This window comes from Nilaparvata lugens, chromosome 11 (genome assembly GCF_014356525.2).
Source record: "Nilaparvata lugens isolate BPH chromosome 11, ASM1435652v1, whole genome shotgun sequence".
NCBI lineage: Eukaryota > Metazoa > Arthropoda > Insecta > Hemiptera > Delphacidae > Nilaparvata > Nilaparvata lugens.
Window position 1 is genome coordinate 18,566,948 of NC_052514.1, and position 22,873 is coordinate 18,589,820.

The 22,873-nt window shown below is 34.0% G+C and overlaps 1 protein-coding gene across 6 annotated transcripts in view; it reads right to left on the reverse strand.

The window, feature by feature from the left end:
* The window catches only part of LOC111053155 (afadin), a 270,804-nt gene that overhangs the window by 106,952 nt on the left and 140,979 nt on the right, over positions 1 to 22,873 (reverse strand). The window contains exons 1-2 of one of the 6 annotated variants that reach the window (XM_039437760.1): positions 15,705 to 15,975; positions 9,265 to 9,459 (exon numbers count right to left, since the gene is read on the reverse strand). The exons of the other annotated variants lie outside the window; for them this stretch is intronic. Coding sequence (XP_039293694.1) covers positions 9,265 to 9,328 — 64 coding nt within the window. The 5' untranslated portion in view covers positions 9,329 to 9,459; positions 15,705 to 15,975. Of the gene's footprint in view, positions 1 to 9,264; positions 9,460 to 15,704; positions 15,976 to 22,873 lie in introns of those variants that run through there. 6 annotated transcript variants of the gene reach the window in all.

Genomic DNA, 22,873 nt, shown 5'->3' on the forward strand with positions numbered 1-22,873 from the left:
CGTCTGGATGACATGAGCTGCCTTGCATAAGGCAGACAGACATATGCTCACAAGGGTTAGTGTCATAGCATCAGCCATAATTCACTGAGGCGAGGCAAAGCCCCTAAGCCCAAGCTGCAGGGACTTAGTCTATTGTGCAGTGTGCAGTGCACTCTCTAACACACCCACCCACACATATACCACAATCAAGCGACATTTGTGATTGCTCACATCGACGACAATGTTTGACGACCTTTGTCGAGTGTTCACACTTCAAAATTGACAGTTTGTTTATGTATTATACAACAAAACTGTGACAAACAGATTTTACGATACCTGAACTCTAGCTTCAAATTATGCTAGAGTAGCATTATAGTGAATCCAAGAAGTGGAAGCAATCAAATGTTGAAATTGACAAGTCTTACAGCTAAAGTTCTACTAAGGACTAAGGAAACTAAGCTAAACTAGTAAGGAAATATTAAATTCTTTGATATTAATCCAGAACCACTTCAACAGAAACAAGCTCATGCTGAATCGATACTAGCCTCGTCTAAGAATAAAGCCAAATCAGTATGGAAAATAATTAAAATGGAAACGGAAGTCAATACTGTGAAGAAGTCGTACCCAACAGCAGTAAATGGAATAAGATTGAACTCTATTCATGATATAACCGAAAGATGTAATGAGTACTTCATAAATGCTGCCGATACCCAATTTAACACAACTTCTTCTTTTAAAGAGCAGCTAGGAAACGTGTGTCATGTCGGAAATGTATTGGTACGATTCCCTGTATTAACGGAACTCGAGGTACTTGATGTCGTGCAACAATTGAAGAGCAAAATGACAAGCGGATTGGATGATATACCAAGTAGAATAATGAAGGAATGCTTTAACCCAATCATTGCTCCAATAACAAGTTTGATAAACATATCATTCAGCTCAGGTACCTTCCCTCATCAACTGAAACTTGGAAGGGTGATTCCTATTCATAAAAAGGGATCAACAGAAGATGTTTGTAACTTCCGTCCTATACAAATAACAAGCTGCTTCTCCAAGTTATTTGAAAAATTAGCAGAAATAACAATATCCAGGCACCTGAAATCAAATAGAATCGTTTCACCATGCCAATTTGGATTTCAGCCAGGAAAATCCACTACTGATGCTGTTAATGATTTTAACAATGCATCAGCAGATAGTCTTCTCCGCATACTATGGATACTTTCAGCCTCTTCTTACCTACGGATTACTTTTCTGGGGCACGTCACGTCTGCATCGACGTGGACAAGAGGTGCTGCTGACCTACACAATTATAACACGCGCTCAAGGAACACCTATCGAATACAACAACATAGGACAGCGTTCTACGAGAAAAATCCAATTCACATGAGCCAAAAAATGATCAACTCCCTGCCGCACCATCTTAAGGACATTGACAATAGAGTGCAGCTCAAGAAAAAATTGAAGGACTGGCTGGCTGATAAGTGTTTTTATGACATGAATGACTTTTTGTTGTGATTTTATTTTTGTAATATGTAATTTCATTTTGTAATATGTGACGATTGCCAAATAACTTTATTGTTGTACATGCAAAGAGTAATAAATTCAAATTCAAATTCAAAAAACAGGAATTCTTAAGAGACTCGACTAATTAATTCTGTGATTTATTTTACGTTTACATTAAACATGAATATCGTGTGGGTAATCAGAGTACAGTGGCTATCCAGGAGAAATGGAACCTGAATTTGTTTGTGGCTGGATCAGCCACAAAAATTAGTAACCATATTATCGTTATATTGTAATATGTAAGTCGAGAAATATATGAGGGATGAGAGAATATCAATGATAATAATAATGAGCTATTTGCTTATAGACAGTAATGTTTGTTTTCAAGTGGAAATTGCGTAATATCGCACCAAATTGAAGGTTCATCCTCAAAATTTTTCCCCTTTAAAAAACTATAAAGTTTTATAAGAACCCTTTGGGTATGGAATACCCCCCACACTCCCCAGTGTCCCCCTCAAAGTTAAAGTGTGCCTTCTACTCCAATTTTATGCACCCCCCCCCGAAATTTTTTTTCTGGCTACGCCACTGATCAAAGACACAGCAGAGTTCGCCATAAGATAGAATTCCAACATAAGTGAGCTTCAGAGATTTCAATAACACTCAACCTTGCCAATGGGAAGGCTTCAAGATTGAACTTGAAAGTGTATGAATGACATTGCTTCTCATATTTTTTAATTCTTATTATGATGAAAATTAAGCCCTGTACTTGTGCATGGATACTCAGACGCCGATGACGATGGTTGTGATGATGATGAGAGAAGAATCTACATGTTTAGTTAGATAGTCTAGTAAGATCTACATCTTCTAGTTATGGAGTGTTCCTGAACAGTTTTCTTATTTTCATTATCAAGACCATAGTGAACATTTATTTGATCTGTAATGGGACTATTTATTAGAATTGTTGAGGAGATTTTTATATTGGTAAGACTTTCCAAGCTATTTATCTTACAGAACCACTCTTGAACTTGACCTATCAATTGATCACGTACATCCTACATCCTCAAAAATTAACCTACCAGAGCATTGAACAGGGTAACCACAACAATGAAAAATTCCATCAATATTTATAATCTTTCAAGGGCTAGAAGAAGACGAGACTTGATTCGATTAACGGTAAATTATTTTGAAGTGTGCATTAGCATTTTATAGGACCATTATCCAAGCAAAGCCGAGCAGTCTCTTGGGCATTAAGTGGATTGAAAAAGTTTGAAGCTGAAAGGTGATCGCTTGCTCTGAAATCCAGGATCACCTCTTCACACTTCAACTATCTTTCGCTTACACTCATTCTCTCACACTCTCTGACTCTCTCTGTCTCTCCACTCTCTTTCTTCTCTGCGCTAACCAAAGTTGTGTTTTTAAACGTGAAAACTGTCAAACGTCAAAGTTATGCAATCTTTTAGACGTCGTCATCCAACTTTGCTGTCACTCAGTCAGGCTTTAGAGCTGATAAAACCCCATTAATCTTGCAATTTTAGAAACAATTATCCGCTCTTTTGCCATCGATCCCCGCTTTTTTCCTAACAGATTGATTGACAACTTTTCTCCGATGAAATATTCATTCTCTAACAGCTTTCCAAATTATAAGATGAAAACCTGAAAAAGCTTGTAACCGATTTGCTGATCAATTTGGTAGGAACATGTTGACTTGATAAAACATACCTTCGATCAACCATTCGCATTTGATCAACTCCTGTGTTTTTTGTTAACTTATCATTCAATGGTTAATATTTACAGTATAACGAAATTATTGACTATTATTCCCTCACATAAAAAGTAGCCTACAGCTAAAAAGTAAAATATGATATTCTCAAGCAAATCAAGACATAAAAATTGAATTTATAGTTAGTTCATTACTTATAGCAGGTCATCCAATATTCAGTCATTTTTTAGGACGATCATTAGGAACGTTTGTCAAAGATGAATATGTAATGGTTACATAAATATAAAAGTGCTGAGGTTATAATGGTTTTGGAGCGTTAGTTTGAAGCATTTGTTTTGTTATCTTCTGGTTAGAAACATAGATTTTAATTTCCTTGCCCTATTACCATAGGTAAGGAAAGTATTGCTTTCCAAAAAAAATTAAGGTACCCTAATTTCAAGATTTCTATAAGATTCAAGGTCCCCTGAGTCCAAAAACATGATTTTTGGGTGTGTGTGTGTGTGTGTGTGTGTGTGTGTGTGTCTGTGAACACGATAACTCCATTCCTAATCAACCGATTGACTTGAAATTTTAAACTTAAGGTCCTTATACCATGAGGATCCGACAATACGAAATTCAATAAAATTGAATTAATAATGGCGGAAAAAATGGCGGATAATCACTAAAAAACCATGTTTTTCAATTCTTATTATGATGAAAATTAAGCCCTGTACTTGTGCATGGATACTCAGACGCCGATGACGATGGTTGTGATGATGATGAGAGAAGAATCTACATGTTTAGTTAGATAGTCTAGTAAGATCTACATCTTCTAGTTATGGAGTGTTCTTGAACAGTTTTCTTATTTTCATTATCAAGACCATAGTGAACATTTATTTGATCTGTAATGGGACTATTTATTATAATTGTTGAGGAGATTTTTATATTGGTAAGACTTTCCAAGCTATTTATCTTACAGAACCACTCTTGAACTTGACCTATCAATTGATCATGTACATCCTACATCCTCAAAAATTAACCTAACAGAGCATTGAACAGGGTAACCACAACAATGAAAAATTCCATCAATATTTATAATCTTTCAAGGGCTAGAAGAAGACGAGACTTGATTCGATTAACGGTAAATTATTTTGAAGTGTGCATTAGCATTTTATAGGACCATTATCCAAGCAAAGCCGAGCAGTCTCTTGGGCATTAAGTGGATTGAAAAAGTTTGAAGCTGAAAGGTGATCGCTTGCTCTGAAATCCAGGATCACCTCTTCACACTTCAACTATCTTTCGCTTACACTCATTCTCTCACACTCTCTGACTCTCTCTGTCTCTCCACTCTCTTTCTACTCTGCGCTAACCAAAGTTGTGTTTTTAAACGTGAAAACTGTCAAACGTCAAAGTTATGCAATCTTTTAGACGTCGTCATCCAACTTTGCTGTCACTCAGTTTGGCTTTAGAGCTGATAAAACCCCATTAATCTTGCCATTTTAGAAACAATTATCCGCTCTTTTGCCATCGATCCCCGCTTTTTTCCTAACAGATTGATTGTATTGACAACTTTTCTCCGATGAAATATTCATTCTCTAACAGCTTTCCAAATTATAAGATGAAAACCTGAAAAAGCTTGTAACCGATTTGCTGATCAATTTGGTAGGAACATGTTGACTTGATAAAACATACCTTCGATCAACCATTCGCATTTGATCAACTCCTGTGTTTTTTGTTAACTTATCATTCAATGGTTAATAATTACAGTATAACGAAATTATTGACTATTATTCCCTCACATAAAAAGTAGCCTACAGCTAAAAAGTAAAATATGATATTCTCAAGCAAATCAAGACATAAAAATTGAATTTATAGTTAGTTCATTACTTATAGCAGGTCATCCAATATTCAGTCATTTTTTTAGGACGATCATTAGGAACGTTTGTCAAAGATGAATATGTAATGGTTACATAATATAAAAGTGCTGAGGTTATAATGGTTTTGGAGCGTTAGTTTGAAGCATTTGTTTTGTTATCTTCTGGTTAGAAACATAGATTTTAATTTCCTTGCCCTATTACCATAGGTAAGGAAAGTATTGCTTTCCAAAAAAAATTAAGGTACCCTAATTTCAAGATTTCTATAAGATTCAAGGTACCCTGAGTCCAAAAACATGATTTGTGTGTGTGTGTGTGTGTGTGTGTGTGTGTGTGTGTGTGTGTGTGTGTGTGTGTGTGTGTGTGTGTGTGTGTGTGTGTGTGTGTGTGTGTGTGTGTCTGTGAACACGATAACTCCATTCCTAATCAACCGATTGACTTGAAATTTTAAACTTGAGGTCCTTATACCATGAGGATCCGACAATACGAAATTCAATAAAATTGAATTAATAATGGCGGAAAAAATGGCGGATAATTACTAAAAAACCATGTTTTTCAAGGTTTTCTCGAAAACGGCTCTAACGATTTTCTTCAAACTTATACCATGGATAGCTATTTATAAGCCCTATCAACTGACATGAGTCTCATTTCTGGGAAAATTGCAGGAGCTCCGTAATATTCTTGAGAAAAATGGCGGATAATCACTAAAAAACCATGTTTTTCAAGGTTTTCTCGAAAACGGCTCTATCGATTTTCTTCAAATTTATACCATGGATAGCTACTTATAAGCCCTATCAACAGACATGAGTCTCATTTCTGGGAAAATTGCAGAAGCTCCGTAATATTCTTGAGAAAAATGGCGGATAATTACTAAAAAAAACATGTTTTTCACGATTTTATCAAAAATGACTTGACCAATTTATTTCAAATTCATACCCTGTATAGTTATTTATCAGCTCTATCAACTGGCATGAGTCTCTTTTCAGGGAAACTAATGGGGGGTCCACCCCATCCTTGAGAAATGGACTTTTTAACCTCCTTCTCGTGCATGAGGTAGGTAGGTGGAGCAGTTCATAAAAAGAACACATAGTCACAATTTACACAATTTACACAAAGGAAAAAGTACTCTGAAAACAATTATATATACACATTATTATACAGAAGTCTGATCGTAGATTCAAATATGTTGCCGCCAATCGTCATTATGTTATTCCCCTAAATTATTCTCGTTTAAGAACGGGGCTTACAGTTCAATGAGCAAGGAAAGTTGTGTGAGTGTACCAAACCAGATTTTTTGGTGTTGTTGTTCATGTTCTCATTGGTGACTCAATTTTGAGTTTAATGTGATGATTAAGGTGTATATCAGAAGCACATAACATACATTATTGCGTATAAGTCGAGTATGAAATTAGTTTTATTTTTACCGCGATCAGAAGCAATTAGACAAGATTCAATCGGAAATTGATTGATCAAGAACAAACAAGTCATGAAATGATTTATCACCTCACTTTCAACAGAGCAGGAAGCATATAGAGCAGAATACCTCAATCATATTCAAACTTTGTTTGCTTTAGAACAGCAATGCTTTGAAGTACCTGATCGTCTGCAAATGAACTCGATATTGAGAGAAAATATTTGCTCTCATATGAAAAGCTCGCAATTTTCTTTTCCATCATTCAGTCTTGTATTCTCCATCCAATCTTCCTATTTACTTCCCTTCACGTTTTCAAAGTTTGCGAATAATTTCTAACTCATTGAATACGATGATGATGATGATGTTGAGTTCCATTCTATTGATGGCTAAGTTTGTTGAGTTTTCAAAGTCTATAATATACAGTTTATATACAGTATTATAAACATCTATCTATATTCAATAATTATAAACACATTAATTTGAAATAAGTGCGCAAGCATTGGAAAAATGATGATGATGACTTTTATTCATTTAAAAATGAATTCTAACCACAGAAAAAGATTCACATAGAAATAGCACAAGAGGTACGTTAACTTAACAGGAATAGCGGAATACAACATGGAAAAGCAGATATCCCTTGAAATCTGTACTCAACCAATATACAGACCCTATTGAATTTCTGTAGATAGTACAGATCATTGGTGTAATTAATATAGATCGAAAACAGATAATAATATCCATAATGCATGCAATGTAAGTTTACTTGTGAGACCTATTATTTAAGCTAAGAAGTGAGAGCATTCATATGAAAGAAAACTGTTAGTAGATGTGCTGATCGGTTTGGAGATTTTGGAAAGTAAAATATAATGAGTGTTAAAAAAGAGATTTTACTTTCAAGAGATTACTTATAATGAGATTTTACTTTCATGAAAATCCTTCTATCCTACTATTTTTTCAAGTATTCCCTGATTTCTTTTCTTTTGATTGTACTATAATTTTCATTCATCTTACATGATTATTATATTCACTTTTGTTTCTTCTAGTTATTTACTTTTTTCCATTATTCGATATTTATTAACGTTTATCAATCTCTCAATAACGTGGAAAATATTATTAAATTAATCATGATAGGACGTCAAATTCCATTATTGCAGAATACTAAATTGTATGTACAAAAACAAAACTCCCCAATGTGAATGCGAATCTCTTCACTAGATCACTTATTGCGAATAAGGTTGATCCCCAAGGTAATGCGTTCCTCTTATGTGTTATAGCATGAGAATTCTATTCGCCGTCTTTGGCTTGGAGCATGCTGAGATGGAACAGAATCAGCAAGCGGAAAACCACCATGGATGTGGAAAGAATGAGACATCTCCCATGGAATGTCCCCCATCATTTCAACTGCGTTTCACGAGTGACATGTTTCAGTTGATATGCAACATGGAAATCTTATGCAGCAAGAAAATGAGGAGCAGACCTTTGCTTCTGTCTTGGAACTGCGCATTAACATCGGAAATATTTCGGTTGATATGCAACAAGGCGGGGGATGGTATGTAGCATGAAAATAGTTTGCAGCCCTTCATTTCAGAAGAAAATTGTGTTCTGAACTGAATTTTCTTATTTTCACATGTTTTTTATGATACACAGTGCCTGACAAACGGTGTTAAAAGTGCAAATAACCATCAACATACTCAGTCTTCTATATACTGTGAATGTAAATGCATATTTTAAGAAATTACAGTGATTTAAATCGATTCAAATACAGAATTCGCCTTATGTATTGAATTGAGGAATCATTTCCATTCTTGATTAGTTGTTTGAATTTCAAACAACTCCAAAAGGAAACATATTCGAATGAATATTATTCTCACTACGGGCGATTTACTTGCATAATTGATACAACAGGAATTCATGGTTTTCTGCCATGTAATCATTTCAAATTATGCATAAAAAACTTTTCTAAAGATTGTCTGCTACCATAAAGATCATTCCAAAATTCCGGTTATCTTCCACTCCTTCATTGAATTTAATGAAGGATTTTTCAAATATTTGAATGCTATTTTGAAGAATATAAAAACTTTGTGAATAGTGGTAGCTCAAACTATAATCATATTATGATTGTCATGCAAGTAAACCTCAATAAATTATTAACTGACGCATAAGGTCATGAATAACCTTATCTAAATTTGGGAGAGGGATAGCACAAGTTACCATTTTTTCTCTCTCTGTCATTTTTGATGATGTACTTGTTGTATGAATCAATAAATAAAGAATAAAGAATAGGATTCAAAGCTCAAAAGTTATATATCATTCTTGGAAAATAAAGTTTCAAAGGTAAGATAATTGAAATAGTATTTCTACTTTTCCAATAATTTTTACTTTGTTTTGTTTTAGCAGTTCTGAAGTTTCGTTTCAAGTCGAAAGTAATAAAGTTCCATCCGTCAGTTCTAGTAAAAGCAGAGTTCAGATAATTTGAGAGTTGGGAATTTCAGATCTACTTTGATGTAATATGGTGTATGAGAGCAATCTGACTGGTAGCCAAAGAGGACATGAAAGTATAGAAAGACGAAGATGAGAGAAAAGGAGAGGAGACGAATAGGAGAAGGAGGAGAGTTTGGATGATAAAGTTAGGTCATGCTTCCATTACATTTCAAAGACCAACTTCAACCGTACTCTCAATATTAAATAAATGTTTACTAAACTAATTCCAAAGTAAAACTTAAAAACATTCCAAATGCGCAAAACTAAACGCCTTTTTATCATTAACTTCAATTTTAGTGACTAATTCTACTCACCCAAAAGCACTTCGCATTCCTTGTTTCGTAATCGGAAGTTCGTATATGACCACAGTCCAATCATGATGAAACCTTACGTAGATACTACACTGTTGTCACTAACGAATGGATGCTGACAAGTTCTTGAATAGTTCACACATTTTCGGAAAAAGTTTTCAGTATTCTCAACGATTAGTTGACATTCAACTTGAGTCTCTGTTGGCAGGTTGTGAACAAAATAGGAAATCTTAATCTGAAGGGATTTTTCATTTTCCAGTATTCACACAGAGAATCTATTGCGTGGACATGCTTAATCTCAATTGATAATTATAAAGGGATGAATTTTGTTAGAAATTGAATATTGACAGGAGTTGTAAGGTTTGTTCAAGATAAATATAGAAAATATCTATTTTTAAATGAATGACAAATGATAATTTATTATAAATGACAATTATTATTAATTATTATTTAATGAATGACAATTATTGATTATATTATGACTATAATTCACTTCTACTTTTAAATGAATGACAAATGATAATTTATTATAAATGACAATTATTATTTAATGAATGACAATTATTAATTATATTATGAATGACATTCATTTACTAATCGTAAAAGCCTCACGAATTCCATAACTTGGTCTCTTTCAGATCGCTATTGGCATCTTTCGAGTTTGAAGGGCACGAAAAGAAGCATTCAATCGCATTTTCTCCTCAACGATCAATTGTCAACATCACCATCGCCAATAAAATGATTCAATTCAATTGCCATCCCTCCAATGAAAGCAGTTCATTTGTCACAGTTGTGCTTGTCACCCCAAGTTTTCCCTTCGGGATTTGCGTCGAATATTCGCTATGACGCAATCGCTGACTTTCCCCTACCATCAGTCGAGACAGGGCTTCTTTGAAAAACGAAAAAGCTCACAAACCGATAAACTGTCAGATTATTTATTCTCATACGACTGAAATTTCAAGGTTCATAAATACCGATATAACCAATCACACGTGTCAATAAAAATTTCACGATGCCGTTTTGTCAACCCGCATATTCCCACTCACTTTGAATGACTGGCCAGATTTGTTGGAAACTGTTTCCTTCTAAAAATATTTCTCTGTGCGTCAATCAATGTCAAGTGCTATTCATTTGACACGCGGAATATTGTTTGAATTAAGGTCCTGGAAAAATGATCTGATGGTATGTTTTCCGCGAATATCATCGAGTATGTTGAACGAGTCCCACAATTGGTGTGACAGACAAGTTTGATCTACAATACACATTCTACGGGATAAGTGATCTAGAAACAAAAAATCTTTCGGTGGCTTATTTTTTTAATGAGATAGGAGAAATCTGAGTTGAACATACCCAATTTCAGCGATTCTCAAGTACAGAACATTGTTCTTTAACAAAATATTGAAAGAATCCGTAAGACTATCAATTATAAAGAAATATAAGTAAAACAATTTTTTTTAATTGGATAAAGAAAACGTCACATACTTCACTCAAAGTACATGAGTCAGTATTCATAATTGAATGAGAATTATCATGTGTGATGATAATTATATGTCAATGCAATTGGATGAATGTATAATAAATATTACTAAGTTTTGAATGATGAGTAAATATTCTTCAATGCAGTTCTGAAAACTATTTTCATTTTGTTAATGCATAATGGTTGAATATGTTAATATGAACTAATATTATTCACATTTTCAACCTAATTCTTTTGTTGCTGGAATATGAAAACCAAAAAATAATACTGGATACCTATTTTTGGTTTTGAAAGATGAAGCCACCATTTTTCTCTTGTTATAAGCTTAATCGGCTCAAGAAAGCCTTAACAGGCTCCCTACTGGCTTTTAGCAGTCTATTTTTGGAAAATAACTGGGGAAAAGTGTACCTAACGAGTGCGAATTATAAGAGGATGAAGGCAAGCTTCAATTCACCAGACGCTTCATTCACTTTATTTTTGTTTATTCGGGAATAGGCTTAAAAGTATTTCTGTTATGTCTAGAACAAGGAAAAAATTGCAAAAATATTTCACCCCATGAGGTTATAGACATGAAGAATCTCATAATTTTCAGTTTAGTTAGCCGGTTTTCCGGTTTATAGTATTGGGCCTGAAGATTTAGAAGTGAACATGCAATTCACCGGAACAATTTCAAATGGTATCTACATTGGAATAAAGAGAATACTACACTGCTGCACATCATATAGCAGGGGAAACTCACATTTACAATGTGTTCTTACATCCTCTTTCATTTGTATTTTTATATTTTATTCTCTACTGATGAGGATGCTACTCTGACATCAACTATTAAGGAGGAATTCCTACCAACTTTAATACGTAAAGGTGCGTACTGATGTACGCGCCGCGAACATGAGCATTTCACTTTTAATCAGCTGACTATATCTGTATTTTTAAAGAAACGGTAAGATACAGATATAAAAAGCTTGGCATCAGCTGATTAAAAGTGAATTGCTCATGTTCGCGGCGCGTAAATCTGTACACACCTTTATACATTATCATGTATCTTTCAATGAATGAAAATCTAAGTCAATTTTGAACGAAACATCTCAATAGTTCAGTAGCTTCAGGAAATTAAAGTTTTATTACTTGCCTAAATAACAAAAATTATCTGCCTACTCCCACTCCAAACCACCCCACGTAGTGAATAAACCCTTTATTGACATCGTGATAACCCGTAACATAGAACGCACTATTAGCTAGAATCTATTACGCACTGACTCTTCCACCCTATCGATTTATCGACCCCAGTTTTGTTTGAACTTTGCCGCAACAAATTTCTTCTTTGACACAGTATCAATCACAATCAAAGGTCAGGCTCGCAATCTATGAGAGAGAAAGAGTTTTGAAGCAACCAATCAATGCAGCAACAGATGTTGCGGACAATTTTGTCTCGAAAATGAGTGAAGAGAGAGGACACACGCCTCCGCTCTCAAAGCCAAGCTGACTTGTCAATTGCTCTACTACAGTATCAGGCCTTCTATTATTGGATCTTACTATCTATTGAGATAGTACTCAGGGTTAACGATATCACTAGGTCGATACTGAACACGATATAAATTCATTGAAAGGTTGAACTTGACATTTCAAAACTATTATTATTTGTCTTCGAAATAATAGAGCAGTTTATGAATAATCACCAGCTACAATAGTAATCGTAGATGGAAATTACAGCTAAAGTAGCCTCAAATATTCAAGATTCTCTTCTGGAGAAATAATTTATGGTATCGGTATGAATCGGACCGTGTCATTCGTTCATTTATTCATTCCCAACATGATTCTAATTAAACAATAATAACATTTGAATTCATTATCAAGCAAGATATTTTTCAAATTTTATAATTTGTCTTACATAAAACCCTTTGAATTCAATTGTTGAACAAGTTCGAATAATTATTTACATTTTGATTGACTGTTTCAGTTTGTGAGTGAATGTATATTGAAATCACTGAATAAATCAAGTGGTTAAGAGGTTTGACATTTCAAACCTATCATTATATGTGTTGGACAGCGTAAATGTTGGAAATTATCAATAATACATTTATAATCTCTGGTTGAATAGATGACATTTTGTTGCAACGTAATCAACAATTGATTGAATCAACCTATTTAGCAATAACTACCTATAATAGATAAGAACAGACAGAGCTCAAAAACTTTATATATTTACAATGTCTCCAATGTTGAAAGAGTTTGGTGACTCTGAACATTCGAAAACACTAAATTTGTCAAGTGGTAGTTGTGCTGATTCATTTACTAATTCAAAAATGAATATGGAGTATTATATCAACTGCTACATTATATTACTTGTTTACTGAGACACTACTTCTATTGTTGTTTGTCATAAAAAAAAATTCGGGAAAAAATATTTATGACTTTCTATGCATTTCAAATGTTGTGTACAACTCTCAATTAGTATTCTATGATTTACTCTGATAATCATGGTTTCATGTGGTTCAGTCGCTACAGAGAACAATGATACCGGAATAATTATTGCTTGGGGACAAGAACAACAATCAATGCTGGATTGGTGATGCTTTGACACAGAATAGTTGAACTATTCGACACCGATCTGTTTGAATGCTAATGATATTCTGTGCATAAAGGGCGAGGGTCAGGTTCAATCAAACTCGCTTACCGTATGGTGGCGAGTGGGACTTGGCATCCAATTAGTTTACTACAACTACAGTAGTATAGCTAGAGTGTAATTACAGTTACAGAAAAAAATAATTATCGGATAATATGTTCAAATTTTATGTTTTATCATTGGGATGACATCAATCTCGTTTAAAAATGTTCTAAGAAGCGATGTATTTAGTATCACACAGTTTTGAGGGATGAAATTCAAAATGTTTCTTAATTCAATGACATTATGGTTCCAGATCAGGATATAAAATCTATCAGGAGACTCAACATGCGAAAAATGATATTGGCTGGAACAAAAGGTATTTCTATAGAAGCAATATAAACAATACATTGAATTATGATGAAACAAAGGTTATTGCTCTCTCTTTCTATGATAATAATTTCTCTGATTGCCAATGAATTGCAACCAGAGGAGTTTATTGACAAAACATATACATAATTGTTATAAATACAAAATTGCTAATACTACACTTAGTTCCAATTATGATACCCTACTATATAACGATCGTGTTTCTAAATTGAGAATCCAATAGCATAGAATATTTACCTTCATTAGTTGCATTTAAAAATGGTTATGATTATTTAGAGACTGATGTTATTGCTTGTAGTTGAATCATTTAAGACAGTTGAACCAATCATATTATAGTTAAGACGGAAGTTAATCATTTTTGCCTAGTTTTTCAAGTCTCCTAGAATGGCTCAGTTTTCGATCAAACATGTAATTTGAGCAAGAATTAACAAGATATATTTAAATGGGAATTAATGGTTATTGGTATTGAGAATATAACTACTGTATCATTATTTACATATAAATAATGAAAAAAATATAATATGATTCGACTGAAAGGCAATCGGATAATGAAAAACTAGTCGGAAGTAGTCAACTACTGAATACAAAGCCAAGAGAAAACCTAAGGTGACAATGGAAACAACCCAGTTTACTATTTCCCATCTCGGTTTCGAGTAAAACACATCTTTGTCCAATGGGCTGTGTTCCCAGCCCACACAATGCTGCTCCTAACAAATGTGTGTGTATCGAAGTCAAGCAGCAATAGAGAGCTACCAAACAAACGAATAGAAACCTTCAACAAATACTCATTTTCCGACCACACATTCAATCTTGTACACCGCATCTTTCCTTCTTCCCCATTACATATCACACTACTTCTCCTTTCCACTCCATTCGTCCACGCCAATCGTCTGTCTCAAACCTAATTTGCTTTGATATCTTTCGCACACTTCTATCCTCATCAACTTGGTAATTAAAATTAACATTTTTTTATGGTGAATGTTTCGAATGAATAACGATCTAATAAACATGAAAAACTTGAATAATACTGGAAGGGATGGGAATTCGATAAATACATTATAAAAATTGTGAATTCAATAATCGATGATACTTTCACTTTCCATGGAAATACTAATTGATTGAACGTCAATGTCTCAAAATCCCTTGATCTGGATAGAAAATCCAGACAAATTTATAAAATCAATTCGGAGGAGTCAATTGTGGATATATGGTGATTGTGTATTCTTAATTCAACCACAAAACACCAGATTGGAAAGTTTAATTCTAAATTGTAACAGTCAGAAAATATTTATTATTCCTAGTTCAATTGAAAATACTTTTTTCATATTGATGAAATGAATAAACTGGCTGAAATTATACGTAATTCAAATAATAATGAAAAATGCATTACCATATGATAGGCTACTGTCAATGAGAAGGCAATTCTTATCTTGAAAAGAGTTTCTCCAAGTTATAATTAGTTTTCAAATCGCAAGAAATGTTGGTAAATGAACATTTGAAGCTCAACTGGCAATAATTTTCAAGTGTTGTAATAAGACTTAAAGTTATCAAATTAGTAAGGAATCACCATAGGGCAAAGTAGGAAAAATCCGGAAAATACTGAATATTGCAATAGTATTATAGAAATATATTTTCAATAAGAGGGATGGAAAAGGATGGATACCTTACAAGTTAACAAACTATCTTTGTTTGAATATAATAATATTATAAATATTATTAACAATATTTTTTCACTTCATATTATGACATATTATATCATAATATTCTATGACATATAATATTTAAGTGACATATTATGAAGCTCGATGTAAGTCCATAATCTTTCTTAACCTGTATAAGTACTTGAATGAATTAATACTTGAATCTTGTATTTCACTTGAATACTACAAGAAAAATACATTACTTTGTAAAGATTGTTCAAAAAGAAAATATTATTTTACTATAGGAAACAAACAAAACTTTAGCTAACATTACCCAAGAACTGGAAGATAAACACACATAATTTGATTAATTCCAACAAATTATCTACACAATAGAAACCTTAATCGGTTTTCATTTTTTTGAGAAATTTTGAACCAGTAGGTGAACGAAAACTGCGAAGTTTTTCAGCAAATCTCTTAATTAGTCTGCCAACAACCACCGAGATTTTCGTAGAGAAACGGTCAATTCTTTTTGACACCATTTTTAGGTAAACTTTCCGCCCAAAGATGATCGCCTAGTCATACACGTAAACTACGAAGTAAAACGCAATGCGATTTGATAACAAGTGACATCCACGTTTCAACGGATCTTTCTACTGGCGCGCGCCACTCAAAATCCACCAACCACCCTCTCGAGCCGCTCACTTTACACACAGAAAGCTCCCGAATATTCATGATACAAAATCCACTGCGTTGCACAATATGATACACAGGGATTAGGCCTTCTTCTTAGGTGCAGTCTCCGTTTCGAAGGTTGGCAATCATCAAGGCGATTTTTACTTTTGAGATCGCAGATCGAAAATAGGTCATCATTATTGCTGCATCCAAACCAATCCGGAAGGTTCTTCAGCCATGAGTTTCGTCTCCTTCCTACGGATCTCTTTCCTTGGACTTTCCCCTGCGTAATAACTTGAAGTAATTTATATTTTTCTCCTCTCATAACATGTCCCATGTATAGCAGTTTTCTTCTCTTAATTGTCATGATTACTTCTTTTTCCTTGCCTATGCGTCTCATCACTTCTACATTGGTCACTCTCTCCACCCATGAAATCCGTAGTATTCTTCGATACATCCATAGCTCAAATGCCTCCAATCTCCTCACATCAATCTCCTTCAGCGTCCAGGCTTCCATGCCGTAGTACAAAACAGATAACACATAGCACCTCATCATTCTTATCTTCAAATCAAGGTTTAGATCTCGGCAACAGAAAAGCTTCTTCATTCTTGTAAATACACTTCTGGCCTGTCCGACTCTGATTCGTATTTCTTGGGTACTGTCATTGTTTGCATTAGGCCTTAACCGTATTTAACAATAAACATTTATTCATAGACAATACATGATAGATACAATGCAGGTAAAAACAACAGGCATTCGCCCAAAACTGATTTAAACCTTAATTTGGAATACATAGTCTAGAGGTTATGTAAATGATAACTTAATTCACACACTATTTTGAGTCCAAAAATGTATGTACTACAATAATTATGAATTTATCAGATTAATTGATTTCAAAATACAAATCCAAACAAAAATCTTCATTCACAATCACAAAAAATATTAAAAATTTCACTCAAATCCACAAATTACACTCATGTTAAAATTCTAAAGGTCAAACATTATTGCTCGAGTTACAATTCAATGGTGGGTGAAATGAGGGAGAACTTCAAAATGAGAAGTTCATTCAATATACTCATATTACATCATCTGTCCAAGCTGATATCTGAGTATGTAGAGATGCTGAGCAATGCCAAAGGTATTTTTAAATCTAGAGTAACGTAGCTGAAAATACTTCTTCCGTAGACGTAGCCGTCCTATCTCCCAATGATAAATCTACGCTACGCTGGTGTAAAATGCACCGATTGATTAAAATTGGGAGATAGGACGGCTACGTCTTTCGAAGACGTATTTCCAGCTACGTTACGCTGGATATGAAAAGACTTCAATATCATACGTTTGGAGATCGCAATTCTTTTGAATTTCAGAAAAACATCTCTGTTATCATGGAAATATGTAGGAAATCTATATTTTATTCTATCAGCTTGAATCAGTTTTGGGGAAAGAATTAATAAGAAATACAGTTCAAACTCAAGTTTGATATTTTTTGTGACTTTGAGTCTGTATTCAGGCCAGGAGAAAATGGAATTTTCACTTGCTATCTGATAGATATCAATCAGCATGAAACTTGAACTATAACAGTGGGTTCTGGGTTGGGGGTAGAGTTAGTTCAATCACAAGTTTGAAAGACATGAATCATTCTAAGTAATAGCTGTCATTCAATAACTTATAATTCAAAAAGATTGAATAAATCGATTAATCTACTGAAGTTTAACTAGTACATAGATATGAGATCAAATGACTGTAATTAAGCACAATATCAATGATGTATTATTATCAGAGAGAAATAATCTAGGTATCTCTAATAAAACGATATGGTATTACTCACATTATTTTCAGGAAAACCAGTAGTTTATAAATGGATGTAAGGATTTCAACTCACCTGTGGAAAAGAAATAAAAGCTAGAGTCAGGAGTGATTATAGAGAGGAATGCGAGGTAGTAAAGCAGAATAATTCTGTTGAATCCATAATAAAATGTAAAACCCAAAACATATATGATATTACAATTATACGATATAATTATACAGACATTGAAAATAAATTATCAAACTTCTCAATAGTAATTTCAGTTTGTGAAAGAGGACTAGAGATAGAGAATTCATTATTCAAAGTGGAGGAAAACATACTGCAGAATAAATATATTCATAGTTGGTCTTTCTTGTGAAACATTTTTTCGCCTATTATTATAATTCTTATCATATCATCTTGGAGGAATACCAACATTCCAAAACCTACGAAATCCTAAACTAGACTTTAATTTTAAAAACAAGAAGAAAATTATCATCATAATTATTGTGAAAATTTGTTTATATGTTCTCAAACTTGGTTCATCCTATAATATTGATAACATTCCTCCCCACCGTAATAGGAGCTGGAAGAGAATATTATTTTGGGTAGCCACGTTTGGCTAATGGAATGGAATGTGGCGTTGCCTTGCAACAGAGTAGTTCTATGCCTAGCGAGAATTTGACATTACCTTGTAAACAAAAACAACGAGTACTCCTTTCAGCAAGCACAAGAAATTTTAAATTGAGTTTAATCGACTTTAAGGGATTTAGGAATATTCAAGGGTTTTTTACCTATTGGTGATAATCAATTGACTGTTTAGACTACAAGTAATTGCATTCTTTTCTCATGGGTTCTGAATAAAATAGAAGTTATTATCAACTAAGAGGGCATTGACTCAGGCACTCCACACTCAACTATCAATAATCATCAACTGAGGATACCAAATGACATGTAGAACAAAGCAAAGCTGCGATCTTTCAAAAACAGTACCAAGGTGTATAATAGACCTTATAATAGAGAATATTATAAAATTTTTGAAGCCTCACTTATGCAGCGTTTCGAAACTTTCAACCCTGCTCATTTCTACTCTTCGATATGTCCGATTTTTGTGAAGGGTGGAGGCGTGGTGTTGAGACAGACTGATCACATGACGGACATGTGTGGCATACATCATTTCAGGCCGTTGTCAGGCTGTGATCGGATCGGAGTGGGATCGGAAATCTGCATCCTGCATGATAAGTGTGGCCCAGGCTCAAGAAAGAATACCCGGTGGTGATACAAAATCAAGGCATTTGAGACTGAATTTAAAAATTTCACTTCTTTGAGAACTCAAGTACAAAAAAGATATGAATTTATTCAAATGCATTTAACAAGGTGACGACGTCTCTGAATTGAAGGAAATAAGGGCTGGAGTTCCACAAGTTAAGTGTTCTTGGACCAGTTCTTTATGTGCTGTACACAAGCGATCTTCATGAATTGGATGCAGTGACAATTGCTACTTTTGCTGATGATACTGCAATACTTGCAGAAGGGGAAACAGTACAAGAAGCAGCCACAAAACTACAGAATGCTAGCAACAAATTCAGTGAATGGACCAAAAAATGGAGAATTCGATTGAATGAGTTGAAGTCCATTCATATCAACTTCACAAACAAAAATATCAATGATCCGATTCGAATAAATCTAAATGGGAATGTAGTACCACACAGCAAAATACCTTGGAATGACTCTTGACGCCAAGTTGAAATGGAAAGAGCATATTATCAAGATGAAAAGCAGCGAGCTGGGACTTAAAAACAGTAAAATCTATTGGCTGTTGGGCCGACAATCACATCTCTCATTGGACTACAAAATATTGATTTACAAATTCTTAAACCTGTCTGGACGTATGGAATTCAGCTATGGGGCTGCTCTAGAACATCTAACATCAATCAGATTCAAACATTCCTAAACAAAGACTGCAGAACATGGTGAATGCGCCCTGGTACATAAGGAACAGCGATTTGCACCGAGATCTGCACATCCCCTATGTGACTAGTGAAATAAGACGATTAGCAGCCCATCATGAGTCATGTCTTCATCAACACGACAACACCGAAGTCATCCAACTACTAGACAGCACTGAACTCACAAGGAGGTTGAAGAGAACAAAGCCCTTCGAGTTGGTGTAGTGCTAGTGAAGTGAAAAAAGTATAAATTAAATAAATGTGATATTCATAGGAAAAATAAACATAGAATATTCAATGCAATCGTCAGAAGTATAATGACGTAAGGGGCAGAGGTTTGGGTGACAAACAAGAGAGCAAGAGATAAGATAAGAGCTGTTGAGATGGATTACTGGAGGAGATGCTGCGGGCTTACCAGAATGGACAGAGTGAGAAACGAGGAGATAAGAAGGAGAATGAAAGTGGAATGGGATATTATAGAGTTGATTGAGGATAAAAGGTTGATGTGGTATGGCCATGCTAGAAGGGCGAGTGCCAGCAAATGGATAGGGATGGTGACTGATTGGAGTCCAATTGGGCGAAGGAAAAGAGGAAGACCTAAAAGATCATGGAGAAATGAGGTGGATGAGGCTATGGAGGCCAGGAATTTAAGGGATGGTGAATGGGAGGATAGGCAAAGATGGAGGTCTCGACTAAAAGAAGGAAGACGGTGAATCACTGTAAAATCCTATTATATATATATATATATAAATGTGTAGCGAAAGAATTTAAAGTACAGAAATTATAGATTAGAACTGTAGGCTTCACTGGAAGACTTTAGTAATAAAAATTAATATGTTAGGATAAGAAATAAGAGAACAAAATTAATGGTTAGTCCTAGTGACTAGTTTTAATAGAAATAATACAAAAAAATTCAAATGCACATAGATTTTTTAAATCACACTCCAATTTTGGTGTGTGAAGACGGCTGGAATCGATAGGACTTGAATTCGAAGAAATACCATATATTGTATCACGTAACTTCTGTAATGTATCATGTTCTCATTATAAACAACGAGTGAGCTACTATGTGCATGAGTTCAACCTCCATGTTATCCATACACCATAATAGCACTCATTAGTGTAAAGTAATACCTTACTATTATAGCATCCAAATAATTATTATGATAACAAACAAGGATGCATAACGTGATATGTATACAATTCAGTGAGTTTGGGGGGATTTGGTGGCGCCGAAATCCTCTTAGTCGATACCACCAGATGGGAATCTAATATGCAAGTTTGCTCAAGTTTGCACAATCCCCCCCCCCGCCACAACACTAATCAAGCACAAGATGGCGGCGTCTGAATTCGAAATACCTGATATCGAAAATGGAACCATCGTCTTCATGCATATTCAGATTGAAGTGCCTATTTTACATAACTGAGAAACGTAGGCGTAAATCTAATAAACTGGGGCCGGCAACTTGATGCTGCCCTAAAAATCATCCTAAATTTTATATTGTTTTGTTCTGAGAGAGAAAACTAATTTTCGTTTATCACAATGCTTAAGAATTTGAATAATTAGAATTCTAAGATCAAAAGGGTTTATCGATCAATAATTGAGAAATATCATCGCGAATTTTGTACCAACAGGAATAAATTCAATATTCTTCTAATTATAAGGTTACTTGGAAATTCTTTCCCCACGGTTAGGATATTTGGCGTATTGCATAATATTATGTAATGATCGAGCAGGCAGTGTGAGCCAAGCTAGTGTGTGTATGTGTTGTCGTAATGAGTTGGCATTAAAGGTGAACACATTATTTTCAATATGCAACATTGTTTTATCTGTGTTACCAGTGTAACTATCAGCTAATTGATTTGAAAGAAATGATACAACATGGCTCAAATGAACTCATTCAGTGGTCTGAATTGGTTATCGAAACCATATTTATTTGTGAGAAAAAATTATTCAGAATGACACTTGAACAACATTATAATGATTTTCATTCATCAAAAACTCGGATTTGCAGAAATTAAAAATATTTTAGATTGACAAAACACCCAAATGAATACCAATTTCAAAGAAGAGTTACAGCTCTTTAGTAAAAAAAAAAGAAAAAAGGGTGATATTGATCTTTGAAAATTGACTTTAAACATGTAACATTTTTTTCAGAATAAAATTATGTTTATTGACAACAATAATTTATTCTATGGGATAAGATGAGGGAATAGCATTTGAGATTCCATAGGGGATAATTATTTTCAATTTGAAGAATGATATTTTAGGAGGTGAAAGAAAAATTAGTCTTCAATATGGTTGAGCTATTGCTGTATATGTATAGTTATTCTTGCTTTATTGTATTGCTATTGCTTTAATGTATAGTCATTTATACACTCATACCTTACGTTCAAGTATTTAGAGTTTCAAAACATAATAGAGGCTTATTTGCCAACAAACAATAAATTACCTCCGGTTTTTGGGTCCTCTTGCTCTCCCACTCTAGATATCAAGCTACACCCAACACTATATTATGTTGTCAATTATAATTCACCTACTGTTATATGAATCTTAGTTGTGTAATTTTAATTACACATATTGTAATTTATAGTAAATATAATACCATAATAAATTATAACTACTTAGTGAATAATACTGCTTGCAGGAACTGTCCCCCAATCTCAGACGCATAGTCTTACTGGGGGAATTCCACTCAATCAATATGTTCTTTCTACTGTTTATGTAAAATTGTGATTCTTATTTTGTTGAATATCAAATATAAATATGTACATGTATTGTATGCCAAGTGGAAATAAACGAATTGAATTTGAATTTGAATTCAAGATGGGCACATATACATTCACAATATCCTATTATATTAAGCGAGCAATTTCTGTATATATCTGGTTATTTTTATACCTGGTTATTTTTATATCTGGTTATTTATGTTCTACGGATCTCAAAAACGGCTCTAACGATTTTCACGAAATTTGGAACATAGTAGGTTAATGATATAAAGATTCGATTGCACTAGGTTTCATTCATGGAAAACTCGCTGAACGACATTAAAAGGATAATTCATCCTTGGAAAACAGATGATAATTTCGTC